Raw genomic sequence first — 21,495 nt, forward strand, 5'->3', positions numbered from 1 at the left:
TATATTGTAGGCTACAATCCAGAATGTAACATTAAACGTCCAGTGATAAATTCTCAATTTTTATCATCATATAGCCCTATACATACTTTTACATATCTGTATACATATATGATGTTATATCATCATATAATTCTACAGTGGTATTCTCTAGTTATACGAACCAATTTCTATCAGCTGAGCTTCCAACTCTCTCTGTTCAGAGACACAGAACAGCAGAAAATACAAAATGAGTTTGAAGGCATAAAAAGTAGCCCAAAGATTGCCTTTCCCATAAAACTGTTAAAGTAGTTTATTCAACATAATTAAATCATCTTTCAAACACAGTGACACAGACCAAAAAAATACCCTGATTACTGTTTTAGTTATGGCTTACATCAATTGATAGGCTTTCTATTACAACCATAATACAGCTACAGAAACAATAAGCAAAAATTACAGGGCAGAAGGTTGAAAAAAGAAAGGTGAGTCAATGGACACGAGGGATTAACATCAGCATGAAACTACCATGACCCTGCTTGGATTTCTCCACCCTCACCGTCACCACCTTACAGAAATAACAAACATGAAATAAGCTTTATTTTTGTAATATCCCAAGCTCCCCTAGTGTGAAGACACACAGTTTTGCTCCAGTATTTCCAAACTAAGCATTTGTTTTCCACCAAGTGAAAATGGGGGACAGCAGCTGTTCAATACAATTTACACGGGCTGAACACAGAGGTTTGATCAGGGACCTCATGGTTGGCAATAAGGAGGACCCAGAAATGAAGCAAAATTCACCATGTACTGTCCCAGATGGAGCAGGTACAGGCAGTTTTGCTCGTCTCTAAGGGGACAGGCTCTAGTGTCACACGTAAATGTGTATAATGTGGCCAACACAAGGTTAACAAACAGGGATTAATTCAATTCTGCTTGCTCCCCACTGCTAAAATGGGTAATAACCGGAGTCTTCATAAGCTGTATGGAGCACTGGAGATACTTCAGTGTCTTGGTCCATCAGACAGTTTCAGGTAGAACAGACATTTCAAGAACTAGCCAACACAGTATCTGATTTTGCTGGCTTAATTTGTCACCATTTTACATGCTAACACATTTTACAGTGATTAGTACAGTTAAAAACGTACATCAACTTACCCAAAGATCAAACACCAAGAACATTTATGGCTTCTAAAGGGAAAGTCAGACATGTCGGTAACATATTTACAGCTTTCAATCCTTGAAGTGCTGAGGCAGATTTGTCTTTCTTTAAGTTTCCCACTATGGCCCAGTCCCACATTTCTGATGTTTCTCAGATGCTCAGGGCTTCAGGGAGTGTTGGAGGTGCTGACAGCCTGGGACTCAAGCTCTCTCACTTTAACATCTAGCGTACATTTGGATTTCCCTTAAGTTTATTTAAAAAAGCACTTAAGTACAATTGCTTGTTGATTTTGAATACCACACAGACAACACGGGGATGCCCAGCAGCCTCACCCACATTAGACAGGATGATAGTAAGACATAAAATAATAATCTGGGAGGGTTTTTTTGGAGATGCAGGTTATTGGCTTGACTTACAAGCATTGGACCAGATGTTTTTTTCTATTGAAGCCAAATGCGAACGTTGTGCTGGCTTCAAAGGAAACGGGATGAATCCTGCCTTGAACACATTCATATCACTGATGAATTCCACGCTGGTATTTTAAAGCAAGCAGAAAAACACCTCTTTTCTCAAGGCATGTGATTCGCATACATACAGTTAGGTACAGAGGGTTCATTTGTAATTTGATATGGCGATTTATACTATCGCAATGAAATGCTTTGCATAGATGAGTTTGAAAAGATGAAAAGTGCCGAAATCTGGAAGGGAGAGTGACAGTCACAATATTTCTGCTTCCAGATAAGTTTGTTCTTTATGCACACCATTAAAACCACAGTATTGCTACTGCACCGTATCTACAATATTTTAAAAAATGTATCTGAAATCAAGTGAGTAAGAAACAAAAGGCTGCTCTTCCTGCCCATGATCAGACCCTGTTTCTGGAGGCTTGCTCTGAAGTACACTGAACTTTCCACAGACTTCACTGGATTTTGGAAAAGGCTGTAAGCATAAATACTGACTCCTTTATTCCTAAAACCTCAGCTCACTCCAGAATTTCCCAGGGAATTTGGCCCTTAGGGACTGCCGAATTTTGCTGTTTCCTTCTCCAAATACATGTAGAAGTTCCAAAGTTCTCTGCACGCTCGGATGCAAGCAAGATGAGAGAAAGGACCATTTCAGAGCTCTCCATTTTCACTACGCAAGCTTGTGCTCTCTACAATCAGAGCTTTGCTGACAAGCCACCAGGCCTCAGAAGATTAAAAAGGACAGATTCCCTCTCGCTCCATGTCTCAGTGTTTTATCCACCCTGGTTTCCCTCACACGTAAACCAGAGATTGTTCCTTCCTGCCATGTAAAGCCAAGCATGGGCAGTCCGCCCACGTAGCTATGTGACCACCACTGTTTTTGCCTTCAAGGTCTGAGCAACATTTCTACTGATTCACCAAACCCCCACAGAGTGGACTATTCTTAGAGTTGATTTCCTTCCGTCTACTACATCTAACCATCCCGAGTGAACATCACCTTTAATTTATCGTCAGTTGAGGCTGCATGGGGGTAGCTTTTGACAGGGACTAGGGGAGCTACTCCTGGCCGTTGCAAGCTGTGAAGGAATAGTTGCAAGCTGTGAGGTGGTGCTCACTAACATGTGGTATAACTCTAAGACCAAAAGCACAACAACACAAATATATAAAGCTTAAGCACAGGTCCTTCATCTACCCCTGGCTGGTATTTCCCAAGTGAGCTCTGACACCTTTATCAAGGATATTGGTTGCTTTTAAAGTAATCAGACCTCTGGAGTCTAGTGTAAAGTTAAGGAAATACACTCTCACATACCGTCCAGGTCACTGCTGGTCAGTAGGGACTTTTGAAATGGTGACGATCGTGCTTCACTTCCTTTTTGATCATTTTATCTGTAGCGTGAGCAACTTTCACAGCTCTCAGCATAGCACAGAGGCTTTTAAAAGAAGCTTTGTGCATTCATGCATTACAAAATCAAAATCCAAGTCCAGATTTGGATTTAAATCCTCTCCCCTCTCCCCAAAAAAGTATCCCTCATCTAGAACTAGCACTTTAAACTCCAAATCCTTGATCAAAGATCTTGTAATCTAAGACAAGGCACTGGACAACAGCCCAAGTGCTTCAGACTAAGAATTTATATGAGGAAACTCTGTCCTTTTACTATCCTAATAACATTATCACCATATAAAAATGCCACATTAAGACATCTGACATCTTGAGATGAATAATTTTAAAATAAGCATCATAATCAAAGCCACAAAGTATCTTCACTGTATTTTAACTTCATTTCCTGCCAGCACTTATCACAGATACCTGACAGTATTTAACTCGACCTGCACAACAGTGAATCAACATTCAGATACTCTTACAAAGTCTTTAATAAAAATCAAAGAGGAAATGCCTTTTTCTATCTTATGCTGTGATATTTGAACCAAAAAATCAACTCAGAAAATATAACTACGTAATCTCTTTGCTATTCAGCCTGGGAAAAGCTTGCAGAAGTGTGAAGGAGCATGTTTCTTCAATAAGGACTCCAATCTGAAGCTGAGATGGTCACTGTGGAAGGAAGTACACACACTGCTCATGCGTTAGCTAGAAGGAAAGCATTACAGACAATGAGAAAGAAAACATGATCAGCAGAGGAGTCCAGAAATATAAGACACAAGAAGGAAGAAGAAAGAAGCTCTAAAACAATTGCAGACCATGATCAACACAGTTACCTCTTGCTGTGAATGGGAGTTTAACATTCTCGTCTATCCTGGCTGAAAAATTTCATAAAGTGATCTTGTTTATTCCTATCAATCACATCTATCTGCTATTTTTCACCAATACCTTGTGACATTACAGAACAAAGATCTCAAGTTACATACTTCCCCTTAAAACTATAATGCTAAAGAGTATTTTCAAAAGCCCAAATGCCAGAGAACAGTGCTTTCAATAAAATCTGGCAATGCCCAAAGGTACTCGATTCAGAAACCTATGTAAAGTCATACAGTCTATGCTAAAATTCTCCACCACTGATTCTCCTCAAAAGTTTGGTGTTTTTCTTCATAGTGAAATGATAACTATATTAATGTGCTCTGTTTATCCCTAAACCTATTGGAAATGTGCTTCTTATCTGACTTGCTTTCCAGGGCAGTGTATACCCTGGGACAGAGGAGTTTTGCTTCTCCCACACTGTTACAGACCCAACTCTGCTAGCAGGAAAGGTGCTGGTATCCTAGATCTTATGGGATATAATGCCTTAGGGAAATTTATATAAATTATTGCATAATCTCAGGGTGTAATAAAACCTACACCATACACAGGCATTGAGTTCCTGTTACACTTTGCATCAGAGGAAGTGTCCCTGTCAACAGCAGCTACAGGTCCCTGTATGAACCCGCAGGATCCCCTTGCTGTGCATGTGGAGGAAGTTGAAGATTTCCAAGGGCATAGCATGAAAACCAGGGCGAGGTTTCACATTGTCATAGTAGTGGTGAGTTATAAAAATCCCTGAGGGGTTCATGGGGAAGGCCCAAAAGCCAAAAAGGTGGACCTCTTCGCAGAGCTCCAGGGCAGCAGTCACCAGGATCAGTCCAGTGCTAATCCGCTTGGCCCGCACCCCTTGGCCAAGCCAGTAGTGTGAGATGTTGATGAGATACTGGGGGTGAAAGTAATAAACAGCTTGCTGAGATTCAAAATCATCCAGGACATATTTGACCCGGATTGAGACGTCCATGTTGCGAGTGTTGTAGAAAGCTGGCAGCAGCACGGAAGCGTTCTCGTAGACCTGGAGCACGTCGTAGAAGGGTTTCCTCCATTTTTCCAGCTTATGAAATCTAAAGGGAAAAGGATGCGAGTGATGGTCAGACCAACACGGACTCAGTCTGGACCCAGCAGACAAGAAACCTCCAATGGGCTTTTACTGAAACATTTCTGATACAATTGAAATGATGTTTCAGTTAACAAGGGGAATATATTTAGATTTGTAGCTAAAGCATCAGTATGAAATGTAGGGCAAAAATGCAAGGGATAAAAAAATACATATTCTCCTATTCTCCTCTCTTTTGGCAATACATTCATTAAACAGTGGACAAACTTTGTAGACATTTCTGATCATGTCTCACTTCTCATTTTATTATGAGAAGTATGTCATTTTTCCAAGGTGGGGACAGCTGTATAGTGCACTATGCAGTACAGAACTGTATAAAAAAGTGGCAAATACCAAAGCAGAGCAAATGTCTAACTAATGGATTTAAAATAAATCCAAAATGCAAGCAAATGATTTTACGTTGCTTGAGAAAAGAAACACATTCCCCCAGCAAGAACGGAAAGCAGTAATTAGCCCCATGGCCCCAAACCTGTCAGCAAGGTGGCATTAAGGTATTAACAAATTTAAAGTTAAAATCACCCAGTCAATCCTGGCTACAAAGTTTAACCGGCATTTTTTAAAAACATATGACAATGTGTGTTACTTTATTTAAGCATTTAGGGTGGGATCCAGTTGCTTCCACCCTGAATGTTTCTGAGACATTTTCCTGGGGCTTGCAAGACTTCCAGGGGAAGGATGGCTCTGCTGTTATAATTTTGGCTCATCAGCTTCCTACTTTCTATCACCAATGTGCAGGTCTAAGTGTTTAACTTATTTCTATATGTTACTGATTCCATATACTGAATAACTTCAATTCAGAATGAAACGTATGATTCATAGTGTCAGTTTAAAGTAATATTGGGAAAAAATTCTCTGTAACAGTTAGAATTAAGTGAAAGGTAGATTTGGAAAAGCAATAGAGATGAAAATACAAAAAAAAAACAGAAATGACCTCTCAGTAATTATACTGGGATTGACAGTCACGACATCCGTCTTTACCCCAACATCCGTGAAGTATTTCTCAGATATAGGAGGCAAATTGCATCTATAAAGGAAAGAAATTAGTAAGAAAGTTTAAAAAATCCTTGCACCTTTTCAGGACTAGAAAGTAGAATTGATTTAAGCATTTCCTCCAAGCAACAAATCCAGAAACAGATTGAGAATTTAAAATTGTATCAAAACATATTGATGCCCAAACTGTGCATTAAAGTAACAAGTTCTTAGGGGCTGTATGAAGACCTCTCTTCTTCCCTGAGTCTGTGAGAGATGACCCCTTTTTGCAGATGTAGCCAATGCTCACTCATTTTGCTTCCTTAATAGCAGTTCAGCTATTTGGCAGTTTAGGACAAGAAATGGGATCAAGCCCCAAGGACAATCAGCCTATAAAATCAACAGCAACAGCTGAGCTGTATTCAATAATTAATAGATAAAATATATCTATAACATTGCCTTTAACATGCTTTGTTTTATACCCAAGAGAATTTAGGAGAAATGCTCCACAAGAGAGAAATCAGTCCAGTCCTAATTAATCCAAAACTGTCTGCTTCCCTTTATATGTATCTCCCAGCGCAGTGTAAGAGCAGCAATTCTGACTCTACAGATTCACCAGAGGATGTCAAAGCTATTAGGAGCAAACTTGTGAAGATTTGCAAACCTTGACTTTGCCCAGCCTCCACTCACCTTGGCCTTGACCTAGATTCATCATCTCAAAAAATTTAGAGCATCCCTCAAGAGATGCTGAAGTTACTGAAACACACACACATACACACAATCTATCACACAAGCTTCGCTTCCATAGGAAACCCAGCTAAAAAAAAGCTTCAGCATGCGTTATCAGAGGCAACATAAGTGGCCTTGCAACTAGTTTTACACTCAGTTTAAGCTAGCATTAGATATTTGCTGACATTCTGAAAACTTTTTGAAGTGATCTACAAGCCACAACAAAAGCCATCACTGTTAAGATCCCCACATCTCAAAAATACTGCTGTGCTTAATTCCCAAACATCTCCATATTTTTGAAGATCAGGGCTGAATAGGAGAAAACCGTGAAGGTATTTAGGATAAGTGATGCTCAGTGTTTTCACAATACTACAGTTCAGCTGCCATCATAATTTCTCAATCACAGGGAGAGGGCAAGTGGGGGAGCAGAGGAACACACAAAAATCCTTCAAAGTCCTTCTCAGATTCAGGAGGTTCACATCTACCTCCCAGAGAGTCCCTCTTTATCAGGTCAAAGAATTTTTTTTTAGCCACCTCATCCTTCTCATAGGCAATGTTTATTTCCAGCACTTTTCTCTGCTAGGTCATGCAGTGTCCTTCTGAAGTCCTCTAGCATCCTCAGTTCCACCTAGCACTGGGCACTACTCATTAGATTATATTTGAAAAAGGTTTTCAAATATTCAGCTTCAACGTTTTCAAACAGTATACTCCCACCAGGATTAAGAAAGAATGAATTTGTTGAAAGTGATAATTCCTTATAAAAATGATACAATCTGCATAAACTGTACTTTTGTCATAAGACTCCAAAAATTCATCCCTGCAAAGAGAGTAGTCCCATCTCTAAATGCACCCAATGTTTCATCACAGATCTCTACTCTGGCCAGTAGATGGAGATAGACAATAACAACTAGTAAATGCAATTCATGTGTGTATTTTATATATTCTATTGTAATATAATTAATTGCTATCAGAATTCCTTTTATAGAAAAATCTTGGTTGCATCCTGCTGACCACAAGCTTCCTGACAATAAAAGATTTTCCCAGGTGTCCTGAAGGTATCACTGAATGTTAGCAGTGCTCCATAGGCAGTTTTTGAAACATTTTAAAGAATTGTTTTGTTGGTGACCAAGATGGTGATTCCTGACAGTTTGGTGAACTGGTGTCAGACTGGAAAGTGGATGTGTTCAGACCTGACCTTAAACACAAGCTTTACTTTAAAATTGATGTCAGCAGACCTTAAGCTCTTAAACACTAGCATGTCTTTGTGCCTAACACTGGTCCCACATGTTTTGGAGGTGGTGAACCAGGGGGTTTTTTGCACAAGTACTGATGTACTTATTCATATTTCAGTTCTACTTAAGCCTCTACTTAATTAATTACTGGTACCAAAAGCAATTTCTAAGTTCTGTACTGCTCTTTTTATGCAGTTGTGGTACAGTTCAAGAAAGAGCAACAGTGGTAAAGAGGGACCTCCACTGAAAGTTCTTATACATAAATGATGACATTTGCTGCCCATATTTCCACTTCCACTCAAGAATTTGTCACCTCCACATGTAACGTACCTTTCATTTCAACCATACTGATAGCTGTGATCCAGCACAACATAAGGGAATCTACAATAACTATTTAATGTATATAGGGTACACTAGGCTTTTAAGAAGCAAATTATGTGAAGCCTGGACTGTTTCACAGATTAAAATAAGGCAATAGTTTTCTATAAAATGGGCACAAAAGGCAGACACAAGGGGTCTGAAAATAATGGTAAAGATAGGACCAGTAAAATTTTATTTCTCATTCGATGCCAAATTAAATTAAGAATGCAATGAGCCAAAATATGACCTAATTTTTGCTGGTATGCAATCAGAGAAATTCATTTATTTATGCACAGTTATTCTAAACTGATAGGAACATACCTAAGATCAGAAAATAGGCCAACAGAACTAAAAAGATTTTTCTTTTCTACAGAACAGGTCATGAATTTCTGAGCTAGCTGTCATATGCCACGACCTGGGAAAAGAGCTTAACAGGATTTAGAGAGGGATTAGTCATGCATATGAAAAATTGTGGTGGGTTGACCCTGGCTGGACACCAGGTGCCCACCAAAGCTGCTCTATCACTCCCCCTCCTAAACTGGACAGGAGAGAGAAAATATAACGAAAGGCTTGTGGGTCAAGATAAGGACAGGGAGATCACTCAGCAATTACCATCATGGGCAAAACAGACTCAACTCAGGGGAAATCAATTTATTACCAATCAAATCAGAGTAGAATAATGAGAAATAAAAACTAAATCTTAAAACACCTTCCCCCCACCCCTCCCTTCTTCCTGGGCTCAGCTTTACTCCCGAATTCTCTACCTCTTCCCCCAGCAGTGCAGGGGGATGGGGAATGGGGGTTGCGGTCAGTTCATCACACGTTGTCTCTGCCGCTCCTTCCTCCTCAGGGGGAAGACTCCTCACACTCTTCCCCTGCTTCAGCGTGGGGTCCCTCCCACAGGAGACAGTCCTCCATGAACTTCTCCAACGTGAGTCCTTCCCACGGGCTGCAGTTCTTCACAAAATGCTCCAGCATGGGCTCCTCTTTCCACAGGTCCTGCCAGGAGCCTGCTCCAGCACAGGCTTCCCATGGGGTCACAGCCTCCTTCGGGCATCTACCTGCTCCAGCGTGGGGTCCTCCATGGGCTGCAGGTGAATATCTGCTCCACCGTTAATCAACATGGGCTGCAGGGGGACAGCCTGACTCACCATGGTCTTCACCACGGGCTGCAGGGGAATCTCTGCTCTGGCGCCTGGAGCACCTCCTCCCCCCCCTCCTTCTTCACTGACCTTGGTGTCTGCAGAGTTGTTCCTCGCACATATTCTCACTCCTCTCTCTGGCTGCAGTTGCACAGGTTTTTTTCCCCCTTCTTAAATATATTATTGCAGAGGCGCTACCACCGTCGCTGATGGGCTCAGCCTTGGCCAGTGGCGGGTCCGTCTTGGAGCCAGCTGGCACTGGCTCTATCAGACATAGGGGAAGCTTCTAGCAGCTTCTCACAGAAGCCACCCCTGTAGCCCCCCTGCTACCAAAACCTTGCCACACAAACCCAATACAATAATAAAAAAATCTTTCCCATATACATTAAGGAGGATAAAAGTGCTGCTAAACTCCGTTATCCAGGGACACAAGTCGTGGGACATCTCAGTCTATGCAAAACCTGGATAACTCCACATATGGTGGGGGGCACAATATGAAGACACTCAACCTTCAAAGTTATTCAGGCGTCTCTGCACACCCTGGAGTCTACAGTACTGATTACTGTAACTCGTATTATCCAGCACTTGAGCTCTGCACCACTTCAGAAACACACCTCTGAGGCACGTGAGCTGCATAGCGTGGAGCTATTAACATCTGGCCAAGCTGCTTGTCATGCAATAGAGGTTGTACCTCTGGTTTAGAGCTGCCCCAGAAAATCATGGCCATGTTCACAGGACACTGCTCCTGGGCTAATGTCCACAGAAGGATAAATCCACAACCTGAGTAACAGGGGATGTCCTGAATGAGGACATCAAACTTTGTCAGTAAGTCAATGATTAACCACATGGAGTTAGGGAGAAATAATTCCTCAAAGCATAATTTTAAAATAAATATTATACAGTGAGGTGGTTTTTTTGAAACATGTGCAAGAAGCAGGCTTGATATGGCCAGTTTGGCAAATCCCATGTTTCCATGTGAGAGAGAATAGCTTTACAATCCTTTATTTGTCATTAAAACAGGCAAAAAGAAAAATGGTGCTGTGGTGATTACCGAAACACGAAGTCTGCACTGTCAATCTCCCGGCCACATCTGCTGTTCTTCAGAATTCCTCCATTCCCAACCACCGCACATTTCTTAAACTGGGAGCGGTGGTACGGCATATCCTGCAACATCACAGCAAGGAAACAGATAAATATCCCAAAACATGGAGGCAACAAGTCTCTTTTTTACTTTTTCCTTTTTTTTATGCAGCTGCATCTTGCTGCAGATGCACTAATCATAGGAAGTTGACACTGGTTCTGGCCCGCAGTATTCTCATGGTGTACATAAATAGATGGGATTGCTTTCTGTGCAATTAAAGATAGTATGGGCAACTAACTCAGAGGGGAAAAAAAGCAATAACCTGGTTTTGTCCAGACTTAACAGAATAATCCATTTTAGAAACTTGCTTTCCCTTCTGATTTCCACATGAGGGCATGAACCATAAAATTAGCGTACCCCAGGCATTGCCTTCTGAGCTGCCTACAAACTGCTCGCTCCTCAGGCTCTGATGTCCTGCTTTTGAGAAGTCTGCACACATAGTTCCAGAGCAGCTAGTAAAGACCAAGAAGGCTCTCTAAGTCAGACAGCCCATTACAGCTATTTATCAGAACGTAGCCCAAATTTTAGTGCTTGCTACCACTAATTGTACTAATAGCATTAATGATTATTAATTAGCGCTTGTACTACCAGGAGTGCCTAGAGCCTTTGGTCAGGCACCTTTTTGGACTCGTGTAGGACACATCTTTCTGCAATCTTCGGGCAAAATTCTGTCTTCATATGCAGCTGCTGCCGAAGCAGGAGAGAGTGAAAATCACATCTCTGAGAACAGAACCGGGCCATTAGGGTGAGAGGGTTGTGATGCAGAACTGAGCCGCGCTACACCTTATGAATATGTAGAGATGTGCTTATATAAGCATGAGAGCACTTGTTTTGGTACATACATATTTTATCAATAATTTCATACTGCAAACTACAGAGAGATGCGATAGTGGCATGACGTTACTAGGTGGTTATTCCCAGGATCTTTCCATAGCATTCATAAGCCATGAGGCAAAAGGGCATGCAATTACACCTGTTTGAGAAAAGCAGCAGCTGTCTAACAGAGAGGGATTATAGAGTTGTCTGTGCTTTATCCAGTGATTTCTTAACACAAAATGTCTTGGCAGTCCCTTTCAGGGAGATCAGAAGCCAGGTCTCTGCACTCAGCACAAGGCTCTTGCCCTTACAGTCTTGCTCCCATGCTTTCAGCCCTTTATCTCCTACATTTGCCATGCTGCAGCCCTGCTCCTAGGCAGAGGGTGGCTTTGGCCACATAGCTGCTGCCCAGTGAATCCCAAAGACACTTTGGCATGGAATAGAGCCTGCAAAGCATCCTCAAGGCATACCTGGATAAATACAACAGTAGCTATAGGACACTCCTAGCAAAAGCATAGGCATCTAGTCTTTCATGCATTCATCTGCGCAATCAGGCAGGGTTTTGAGGATTATACTCCTGGACTTTGATGTACCCACTCTTTGCATGTCTGCAGATGCCGAAGTGCTTTCCTGGATCTGAGCCTTTCCCCTGCTCTGCCCCAGTTCCCTATGTGCACGTTTAGATAACAGCACTACCCTACCTCTTAGTAATGCTCTGAAAGCAAACGGGTTAAAAGTGGTTAGACCCTGAAGGACAACGTTAATGACACAAATCTAAGTACTTAACTTGAATATTTTTCTGACTTTCTGAAAGGGATAAATTTCAGTTATCCCCTTCAAATACACCATTTAAAATTCATGAGGTGTGCTCCATGATAAATCAGTAGTCACATAAGCCCATTTCTGCACATCAGTCACTATGTGCAATGGGAATTGCCCACTGGTTATAACTTTGAATGTCCCTCAGGTCAAGGATTATTTGCTGAAAAGGTTTTGAATAATCATTATGATTAATATATTTAAAAATTGTGCAGTCTGTTCACAAATAAGCTGCAAACAGAAATAAGTATAAAAAGTTAGTCATTGTGAATATGAATTATAAAATAATCATGCCCCTAAAAAAGCAGACCTTCTCCAAATGTTGGATTTATTGTATGTGAGTATTGTACTTTTAAAAAGTTCTGATCAGTAAGTGCCTCTTTTATTCAGCTTTCTTAAGTTATTTCATTAGCCGCTTTGCTGCTAGGTCAGTAATATTCTGCAGGAAAATATATATATATTGCATACTAGAGCAGATGACCACTAGAAAATAGGATAATCAACTAAAATATCATATCAAAAATAAACATTTTCAAAGTATAAGCAATGAAGTTTGTAGAAATGTCAAACAGCCAACTGCTAAATGCTTGGCTATAGGATAGCATCTAATACAGCAAGTAGAGTGAAGTTGATTCTGCAAATGGACAGAGGCATGAGACACCTTTGGAAACATTTTGAAGATTTCTTGGCTGATATGGAAGATTCCACTAGTATCCACTTCATATTTCAGTTTAGTTCCCAAGGGAGTATTTTTCTGGGTGGTAAACAGAAAGGCAGGGGCATTGCAACACCTTGACAAAGTAGACCTGTAAAATGAAAAAGAGAGAAATAAGATCAAGGAGCTGATAGCATGCTTTAGGATTTTCAATTACTATCACTCCTAACAAGGCCTTTTTCAGCAAAAAGAAACTTTTTAGCTGTAGAAGGGGTAAAATGGTGGTTTGCTGGATTTTCCTTTAGAAAATTTCAGATTCAGTGAAATGTTTCTTTATTGAGGAACTTATGGTAAAAAAAAAAACCAGAAGAAATGAGATCCCTGTACCTGTCTCTTCTAGGCTGCAGGAAATACATGTGCAAATTCTGCCCTGCTCCAGACCCCAAAGCTGAGCTTCTGCCCTCAATATCCTGGGGAAACCATCCTAATGAATTAGTCCCTCTCTGCTTTAGAGGTCTTCCACTTTTTGTAAATTATTTACTCATCACTGGGCAGGAAACACAGGGGTTAAAGTATTCATCTGGGAATGTGGAAGCTTGGCAGGGCAGGGACTTAAACACAGCAATACCTAAAGACACTACCCCACTTACCAGACTACTGTGGAGCATGGCACACTTTGATTACAAAAAACACTTTTAAAGGTCTTACTTTTGCCTTTGACCTTGCATATGTGCATCAGGAAGACGATGTGGCCCCGACAGATGGGTGCCAGGCAGACTGGTCATGGCTACAACTCCAAAATCTCAGACAAATGGCCAAAATTTTCTTTGCCACTGGGACAAAATGGCAGGCATTCCAATGTAAACAAGAACTGTTTCGAAATCTCAAAAATGGGGTTCTTGGCATGAGAGAAAACCCATTCAGCCGAATAAACCCATTCTGATATGAAATTTAAATAGGAAAAAAGGGGTCCATTTCTTAACTCCCATCTTTCCCTGAATGCTTTTGTCCTTTTACTGGTGGAACTGAAAGCCCTGACTTCAGCTTACTCTTATTCCAGAGCCGGTTTGTTTCTCAGTCAATGCATCTTATACCTTTAATGAAAAATACATGTCATGGCAAATGCACAAGCATGAAGACAAAGCCAAATGGCTCTCAAATAACCTAGATTACATACCTTGCCTCTCGGGTATGTGGCCTCATTATGAGTTGGAAGAATAAGCCAGTCTTCTTTATGGGCTTTATTACAAGCACCAGAAAGCAAATACAGAATTATGCAAACATTTCAGTGATGTCCAATTACTATTATATACTTGACTCATGCAGAATGACACAATATGATGATCAGATCAAGGCAGCAATTGAGACTGAATAAGTCAATGAATAATTTCTAATAACAAAATCATTAAATAATTACAAGCAGGTAGTGGGATTGAATTGTGATATTTGAGATATGAAAAAACTCTTCATTAGTTCTGCATTAAGGAATTGAAAGAGATGTTGTTCTTTAATCTACTGTCCAACTGGTTTTCCAGAGGCACGTTCCTTAATGTAAATGTCTGATATCTGATGGAGTAAGACTGTCAAAGAAATTGTTTTCCTTAGTCTCCAGATAGATACAAAAGCTAGTGTGATTTTTGTGCTTCCTCCCTCCCTGCTGCTTAAGTAGCTGCCATTTAACTTTTGCTGGATTCTCCCCATCTCATCTGATGGTCCAGAACTGGCAAAGTTTGAAAGCCCACAACTCAGTGTTGCTAGACCACCACCTTTTAGCCTCCTACTAGTCTACCTCCAAACTCAGAGACTTTGGTCTGCTTTTAAGGGACTACAGTTTCCCCACACATTCACACACTGAAGTCTCTGTCCCATAAGACAAAAATGAAACAGACTTTGAACTTCTTTTTTTCATGACTAGCATGATTATTTTTCCTGGAACCAGCTAACAAAGGTTAGGTTACATCTAGGTGCCAGTGGGAATTTCTTAAGCAGTGATATATCAGTCAGGCAGGTATAGCCAGTGACTGGAGTCTTTCATCTCTTCTTTCTCTCAATGCACTGTCTAGGATAGAGAGGGGTTCTTTGCTTAACATGCTGGTGTTGGTGGCCTGAGAGACAGTGATGGTTCTCCTGATGGTCTTTAGATAGTCCTTTCTCATTGCTCCCACCTCTGGGCTGGCCTCCATACTTCAATGTGCTCCTTGCACTCTGGGCACAATCATTAGTTCTCTTACTCCAAGCAGTTTTTAAGATAGTAGGCTCTAATCCTGAATGGCTCTTGTCTTCAAAATAGGCTCTGATAATTGCCCATCAAGTAATTTCCAGAAAAAAACATACTAAAAAAAACCCCTAAAATACTTATGTGTGGAACTCATGTTGGAAAAACTGCTATGAGCCTGGGACTAACAATTAGTTATTTTTAAAGATGTTAATGACTAACTCAGCACATGCATTCTCACATTCTCTCAATTAACTCGTGACAGCTATTTCCTGGAATCATGCAACAGAATTTGGGAGAAAGTTGTGGGGCTTTATTCTAAGCAACAGCTCTGAATCATGCCAGTAACTTACAGACTTAACCAGTCTATATTCCACTTATTCTGAAATAATGTGGTTTCTCTAGACCTACTCAAATATGGCCCTTGAATATACCAATATACAACATTCAAATATTGTTTTGGCTTCATTCTACTATTGCCTTCACAAGACGAATTTCAAAAGTTGTATCTTGAAAGGGCCATGGAGGACCTTCAGAAAAGAGGAAGTCATGTGAAGGAAGACAGTACTACAGAAACAAACTGCAGAGGTCTCTGAAGACCAGAGAAAATATCTAAATAGTCAGGGAGTAATAGCTGAGAAGCCATTAAAAAAAAGGAAGTAATAAACAAGGCCTGACAGTACCTAATACACTACAGAAAAAAATCCAGTTTGAGTATTTTGTAGGCCAAATTTGCAGTGTCACCAGTGATACTACCATTTTACACCACCAGAGAGTTAGGTTGATGTATCAGGTGCAGCCATTAAGTCTTGGCTCCATCCTCACTTCTGCCTGAATCATACCTGGAAACGTCTTTCCCATACCAAATTACCTGCCTTTCCTGGGAAGACTGTCCCACATGCCAGAAGAGCTCTCTTTCACTCTTGCTGTTGACTTTTTTAAAGTAGAAAAAAGTCCATATTTATTCAAAAGGATGGTACTCCAACAGTAACAGTGTTATAATGCTTACTCTTGCTATCCATATGAAGGTTTGATCTCTCTACAGGAAGCTAAACTCAAACTAAAGTAAATCTTACTCAGTCTCATTCATGTGGACCATTCTTACTTGAATAAATTAGCTTCTGTGACATTCATCTCCCATTTGCACATCTGTAGGCTCTTCCATCTGTCAAACAATTCAGTTTGTTTCACCCTAAAAAATAAAAATAAAAATTCACTTTATTACAAGGGCTTAATTTCCTAAAACAGCTGCAGCCAGGGTACCATGCAGTAGGCTTTTGATAGGGCAAACCAGTCAGTCTATCCAGTGCAAAATTTATCATTTTTATTTCTTTTTCTGCTCAGACATAGCAACTCTAAGCCATGTATACCCAGGTACTGACGGATGGCTCTTCAGATGTTTGGGACTGATTTCTATTCCCTGATGCAGAGGAGGTATTGGAAAAGAGGATACTTCAGATAATTTGGCCAACTACCATTATATTTGGGTGAGGTTATCTTAATCTGTGAGATCCTACAGAACAGCACTGTTGGTAAATCCATTTTATAAACTGCAATAGCACATGTATAGGGATAAGCATCTGTGACGGTAAGAGGACATGAAAAGCTCTTTACATAAGGATCTCTCCCTCCCTCTCTGTTAATAAATATACTTTTAATTATATCAAAAAATGACACCCCTACTTCCACTAGGCTAATACAGGATGACACATTTTTGGTGATATCATTCCAACCACTTCTACCTTAGAGTTCATACATATTCTTCTGCATTTGGACAACAGAGATAACGAAGGCCTTGCAGATATCTAGAGCTAGGGAGCAATGTCTTAATCTGGCTGGGACTTCTGAGATAATTATATATTTAAAGTGAGTAGAACTTAGGATTTCCCAGGCTGTGGAAGTTACAGGAAGGAATTAGGTCATATTGTACTTTCTGTAGCCCACCAGAGCACATTAACTTGGAAATCTTCCATTACTGGAAGGGCTGACTTAGGAAATGTAGCATGTTAGAAGCAAGCACATCAGAAGAACCCAGCATAGTAAAAGAACTTAACGTCAAATGGCATCTATCGTAAAAGTAAGGCTAACTCTATCCAGCTGAGCAGGAGTCCACTACCTTCTATGTGCCATTGGATAAGATGAACAGAAATGAGTAATTCTCTGTACCATCTGATAAGTATGCAGAAAAGCAATTCAAAACTCCCCATCTTCAGCAGAACATTGGCAGAAGTGTCACATTCTCACCCCTTCTTTTTATTTTTAAGCACTGCAAGTCAGCAAGGAGTGCAAAGTTGTTACTCATGTATCCTTCATCCAGTACCAAATACAGAAGACAAGGACATAACCTACATTTTGCTGTGCACAAAGTCAGCAAGGGAGACATGCTCAACATTCATGCGGACCTGGAGCAACAAATTGTATTTGCTGTAGCCTTGATTGCGTAATGCTATGTGCTTGTATAGCTGCACTTTCAATTGAGATTCTCAGTGCACTTTACAGACCTTAATAAGCCTTGTGGATTGTCGGTAAGATTACTAAACCACTGGTTTTAGATATGGTAATGCATTAGGCATAATCTAAGCACCTAAATTCAGTGCAATGCTGAAAATGCAAAAGGGCAACACAAAAATACCCTGCTTTGCTCTGTCCAATGAGCTCTATTGGCAACCTCACTTTTTTGCCTGATTCCATCTCCATGGCTTCATGGATATATCTCATTCAACTCATTAGTTTTCTGATGTACATATAGGACCACAAAAGACAAAATATAGATATTTTATTATTTCTCAGAATCGCATTTTCCTACTTCTTAGTGAGTGTTATTAACTTGTGAAACTCGCTGCTGCAGGAAATTGTGGAGGTCAAAAGTACAAACGGGCTCAGCAAAGATCTAAACAAATTAACAGAGAGGTCTATTGTCTACTCTGACTACTGTAGTCTAGTCACCACCTACGACTCAGCAAGTCCCCATGCCAGTATTTGTTATCAGGAAAGGCTAACCTTTTTGCTTCATTTCTTAGCCTTCACTGCTGGCCACTGTCAATGACAGAGCCTTGGGCTAGATGGACACTCACTATGAGTCAGTCTGGCTGTTCTTACTCTTCAATTACCCTCAGTAGAGGACCTGGAATATAATATTTCAAATAATATTACACTGTATTTCATTCCAAACAGTGATACTGGGCCTGACCAAAATGCCTCAATGTATGTGAAATGCCTCCAGTTTTTTCAAATGGATCTCAGATAAAATTTAAATATGACTACTTCCACATATAAGAGAACCTCAGGAATCCCTGATGAGATTCCTATTGATGGGATCTCTTAAGCCTTGTATCTTTGACAATCTTATTGTAAGCTATCATTTTCATCCTGCCTGAGAAGCAACCTTTTAGCAAACATTCATTCATACTTACATAGACAAAACCTTCACCTCAATGATGTCCTGCCGTAATTCCAGGCATTTGGTAGAGTTGTATTCCAAAGGCCCTTCATAAAACTCAAAATACCTGAAGAAGGACAAGAAAAAAAGATTATAAATAAGCCTTAGACTGGAATACTTGTCTTACACATCAATGGAAATTTGCTTAAAGTTGTCATTTATGATTTCTGCCTAACTTGAGACTACACTGTCTGGCCCATAGGCAGGTTATTACTTCACAGGAAAACACAGATGTTGTTGCTGATTGTAGAACAGCCACCCATGTCCAGTTTGTCCATCCCTACAAGAGTTCATCTATCTTGTAGGCACCAACAAGGACCAGCTACCTTTTCCAGCAGTCAGCACATGGCAGCTGCCACTGAAAATCAGTGGAAAAGCACTGATCACTTAAGGAACACTGTTCCCATCCTTTAGGTGTCTGAATGCGCTCAGAGTTTAAAAATCAGTTCCTTAAATTTTGCTCTGAAGTGGAAAGCAAAGTGCTGGAGGTTGCATCTTGTCTGTGGAGACTGTTGCATACCTCTACGCAATTGAGCTTTTCGTTGGGATTTACTCTTTTGGTATATTTGGAGGGGAAGGGGAGCTAGGATTTTCTTCTCAAAAAATTGGAGATGGTTTTTAGAACAAAAGCATTTGAATGCTCAGGCACAGCACAAATGACAGTGCTATTCTTAATTCAAATATAGACATAAATATTTACTTTCTTGGTTAAATTCCTCCACCTTAGCCATCAGACTGGAGTGAAGGGGAAACAAAACACAACGGTAGCTACTCATGTTTAGGGGCCAGAGAAAGCCCAGGCTGTCCAGTGAATTCAATGAGACTGTATTGAAATGACAAAAAAGATTTAGAGTTTAAACCAAGCTCTGTATCAGTTTCACCACTTATCATTAGAAGTCTATATTAAAACCTAATACCTAAGAACTGTGCATACCCATACAGCAGTTATGAGCATAATGAAGAAATATGAGGAGACGACCTGGAGGAATAGGTATTATGACCAAGGCTAGAGCAAGTTATTTTGATGGATCCTTTAAAATCTCAGAATTCATGAGACTAACTCCAAACTATCTTTTGAATTTTCAATATGAAAGAAAAATACAAGATTCCTGGAAGAGCTTTATTTAAACCATCATTGGAAATGTAATATTATGGGTTTGTGTCATTTTTAAATAACATCAAAATTCCTGTTTGACCCGAATGTCTGTTCAGTTCTGAATATTTAACCCTTAAGCAGGAAGGCCTTGTTAGTTTCCTTAGTAGTTCATGTTTACAGTTAATATCAAAATTTTAGGGGATCCAAAGTTTGATCTGTTCTGGAGAAGTGCTAAGCATTCACACCTCCCAGGGGAACTGCAGGAACGGAGAGAGTCCAGAAAATAACATCTCCAGGTATCTCCAACAGGACCTCCAAAGGCCAGAAGCATCTAAAACCAAACAGCTTCTGAATTTTGCCTTGTAAGTACATCCAGAAATCAATCTGATAAAGCAGGGAAGAGACAAACCTACAGAAGGGAGAAAGGGAATATAGTATGCAACTGGAAAAAGCCCAAGAGCTTCCCAAAGCAATCTGCTACCAACTGGGAACGTTACTATCCTGTAAAATGCTGCTTTAGGATGTGTCTCCTTCACCTCTCCCTGAGGTTTTCACCACCTCAGCTTTGCCAAATCCCAAACCAATCATTTCTGTGATCCAGTGAGAGGCAAAAACCTTGAGACTGAAAGGAAGAAGTCCATGCCTAGAAGTTGGCAGGAGAACATCACAAATTCCTAATAAAGAAGTAAACTGATTACTGTCAGAAAAAAACAATACCTCAGCAGTCTTTAAAAAAATGTGACTATTGGGAATTGTGTTTGCATAGTCTTCAAGGCAACAAATATATTTTTATGAGTTTTGCAGAGGAAATTATGTATTTAAAGTGCTCCATAATCAGTCACAAATCTGGGAAAAGACTTCCTCAGCCTCCAGAAGGGAGGTAAAGTTCATGTAACACGAACCTTCATCTGATCTCTCACCAAAAGGCTTGGGCTCTCCTTCCAACTCAATTGTTCACCTGGACATTCAGCCTTTACTAAAGAGTAGCTGAAATCCATTGCACTGGCACATCTCCTGCGTGCTTGGCTTGTTGAGCTGGAGCTGAGCAACTTGAGTATTTTGAAAGCTGCTCCAATTGAAATTGGATTAAGAGCTCCCCTGGTTGCACCAGGCCAGAGCCCTGTGTGGATGTACTCCAGATAAATTTCGAAAAACTAAACTGAAATTTCTCTCTGTGGAGCGAACACGATAGGACTTCTTGCTGGTCACAGAATTTTACAGGGGTAAAGGAGTCCCCTCTGGCTACCAGTTGTCCTGGTTTCGGCTGGGATAGAGTTAATTTTCTATCTAGTAGCTAATATAGTGTTGTGTTTTGGATTTAGTATGAGAATAATACTGATAACACGCTGATGTTTTGGCTGTTGCTAAGCGGTGTTTACACTGGGCAAGGACTTTTCAGCGTCCCATGCTCTGCCAGGCGCACAAGAAACTGGGAGGGGGCACAGCCAGGATAGTTGATCCAAACTGGCCAAAGGGCTATTCCATACCATATGATGTCATGCTCAGCATATAAAGCTGGGGGAAGAAGAAGGAAAGGGGGGGACATTCGGAGTAATGGCGTTTGTCTTCCCAAGTAACCATTACGCGTGATGGAGCCCTGCTTTCCTGGAGATGGCTGGACACCTGCCTGCCCATGGGAAGTAGTGAATGAATTCCTTGCTTTGCTTTGCTTGTGTGCGCGGCTTTTGCTTTACCAATTAAACTGTCTTTATCTCAACCCACGAGTGTTCTCACTTTTACCCTTCTGATTCTCTCCCCCATCCTACCAGGGGTGAGTGAGCGAGTGGCTGTGTGGTGCTTAGTTGCCGGCCGAGGTTAAACCACGACACTGCCTTGGAGATGGAGGAAATTAAACAGCTGTCCACCCTGCCCAGTCTTTCGGAGGACCCTTCTGTTGTGGGGCTGCTGAGGGTTG

At 40.7% G+C, this 21,495-nt stretch overlaps 1 protein-coding gene across 6 annotated transcripts in view; it reads right to left on the minus strand.

Moving 5' to 3' along the window:
• Positions 1-3,164: 3,164 nt before the first annotated feature.
• ST8SIA5 (ST8 alpha-N-acetyl-neuraminide alpha-2,8-sialyltransferase 5) overlaps positions 3,165-21,495 on the minus strand; it is a 185,726-nt gene continuing 167,395 nt past the window's right edge. For 3 of the 6 annotated variants that reach the window (XM_075488809.1, XM_075488811.1, XM_075488808.1), the window contains 7 exons: positions 18,459-18,551; positions 16,151-16,237; positions 12,837-12,981; positions 11,159-11,227; positions 10,451-10,563; positions 5,899-5,991; positions 3,165-4,914 (listed from right to left, as the gene is read on the minus strand). In XM_075488809.1, coding sequence (XP_075344924.1) covers positions 4,446-4,914; positions 5,899-5,991; positions 10,451-10,563; positions 11,159-11,227; positions 12,837-12,981; positions 16,151-16,237; positions 18,459-18,551 — 1,069 coding nt within the window. In that variant the 3' untranslated portion in view covers positions 3,165-4,445. Of the gene's footprint in view, positions 4,915-5,898; positions 5,992-8,934; positions 9,360-10,450; positions 10,564-11,158; positions 11,228-12,836; positions 12,982-16,150; positions 16,238-18,458; positions 18,552-21,495 lie in introns of those variants that run through there. The other 3 variants (XM_075488812.1, XM_075488810.1, XM_075488813.1) reach the window with 2 other exon arrangements.

The sequence above is a fragment of the Mycteria americana genome, assembly GCF_035582795.1.
Source record: "Mycteria americana isolate JAX WOST 10 ecotype Jacksonville Zoo and Gardens chromosome Z unlocalized genomic scaffold, USCA_MyAme_1.0 Scaffold_18, whole genome shotgun sequence".
In the NCBI taxonomy this organism is placed as follows: domain Eukaryota; kingdom Metazoa; phylum Chordata; class Aves; order Ciconiiformes; family Ciconiidae; genus Mycteria; species Mycteria americana.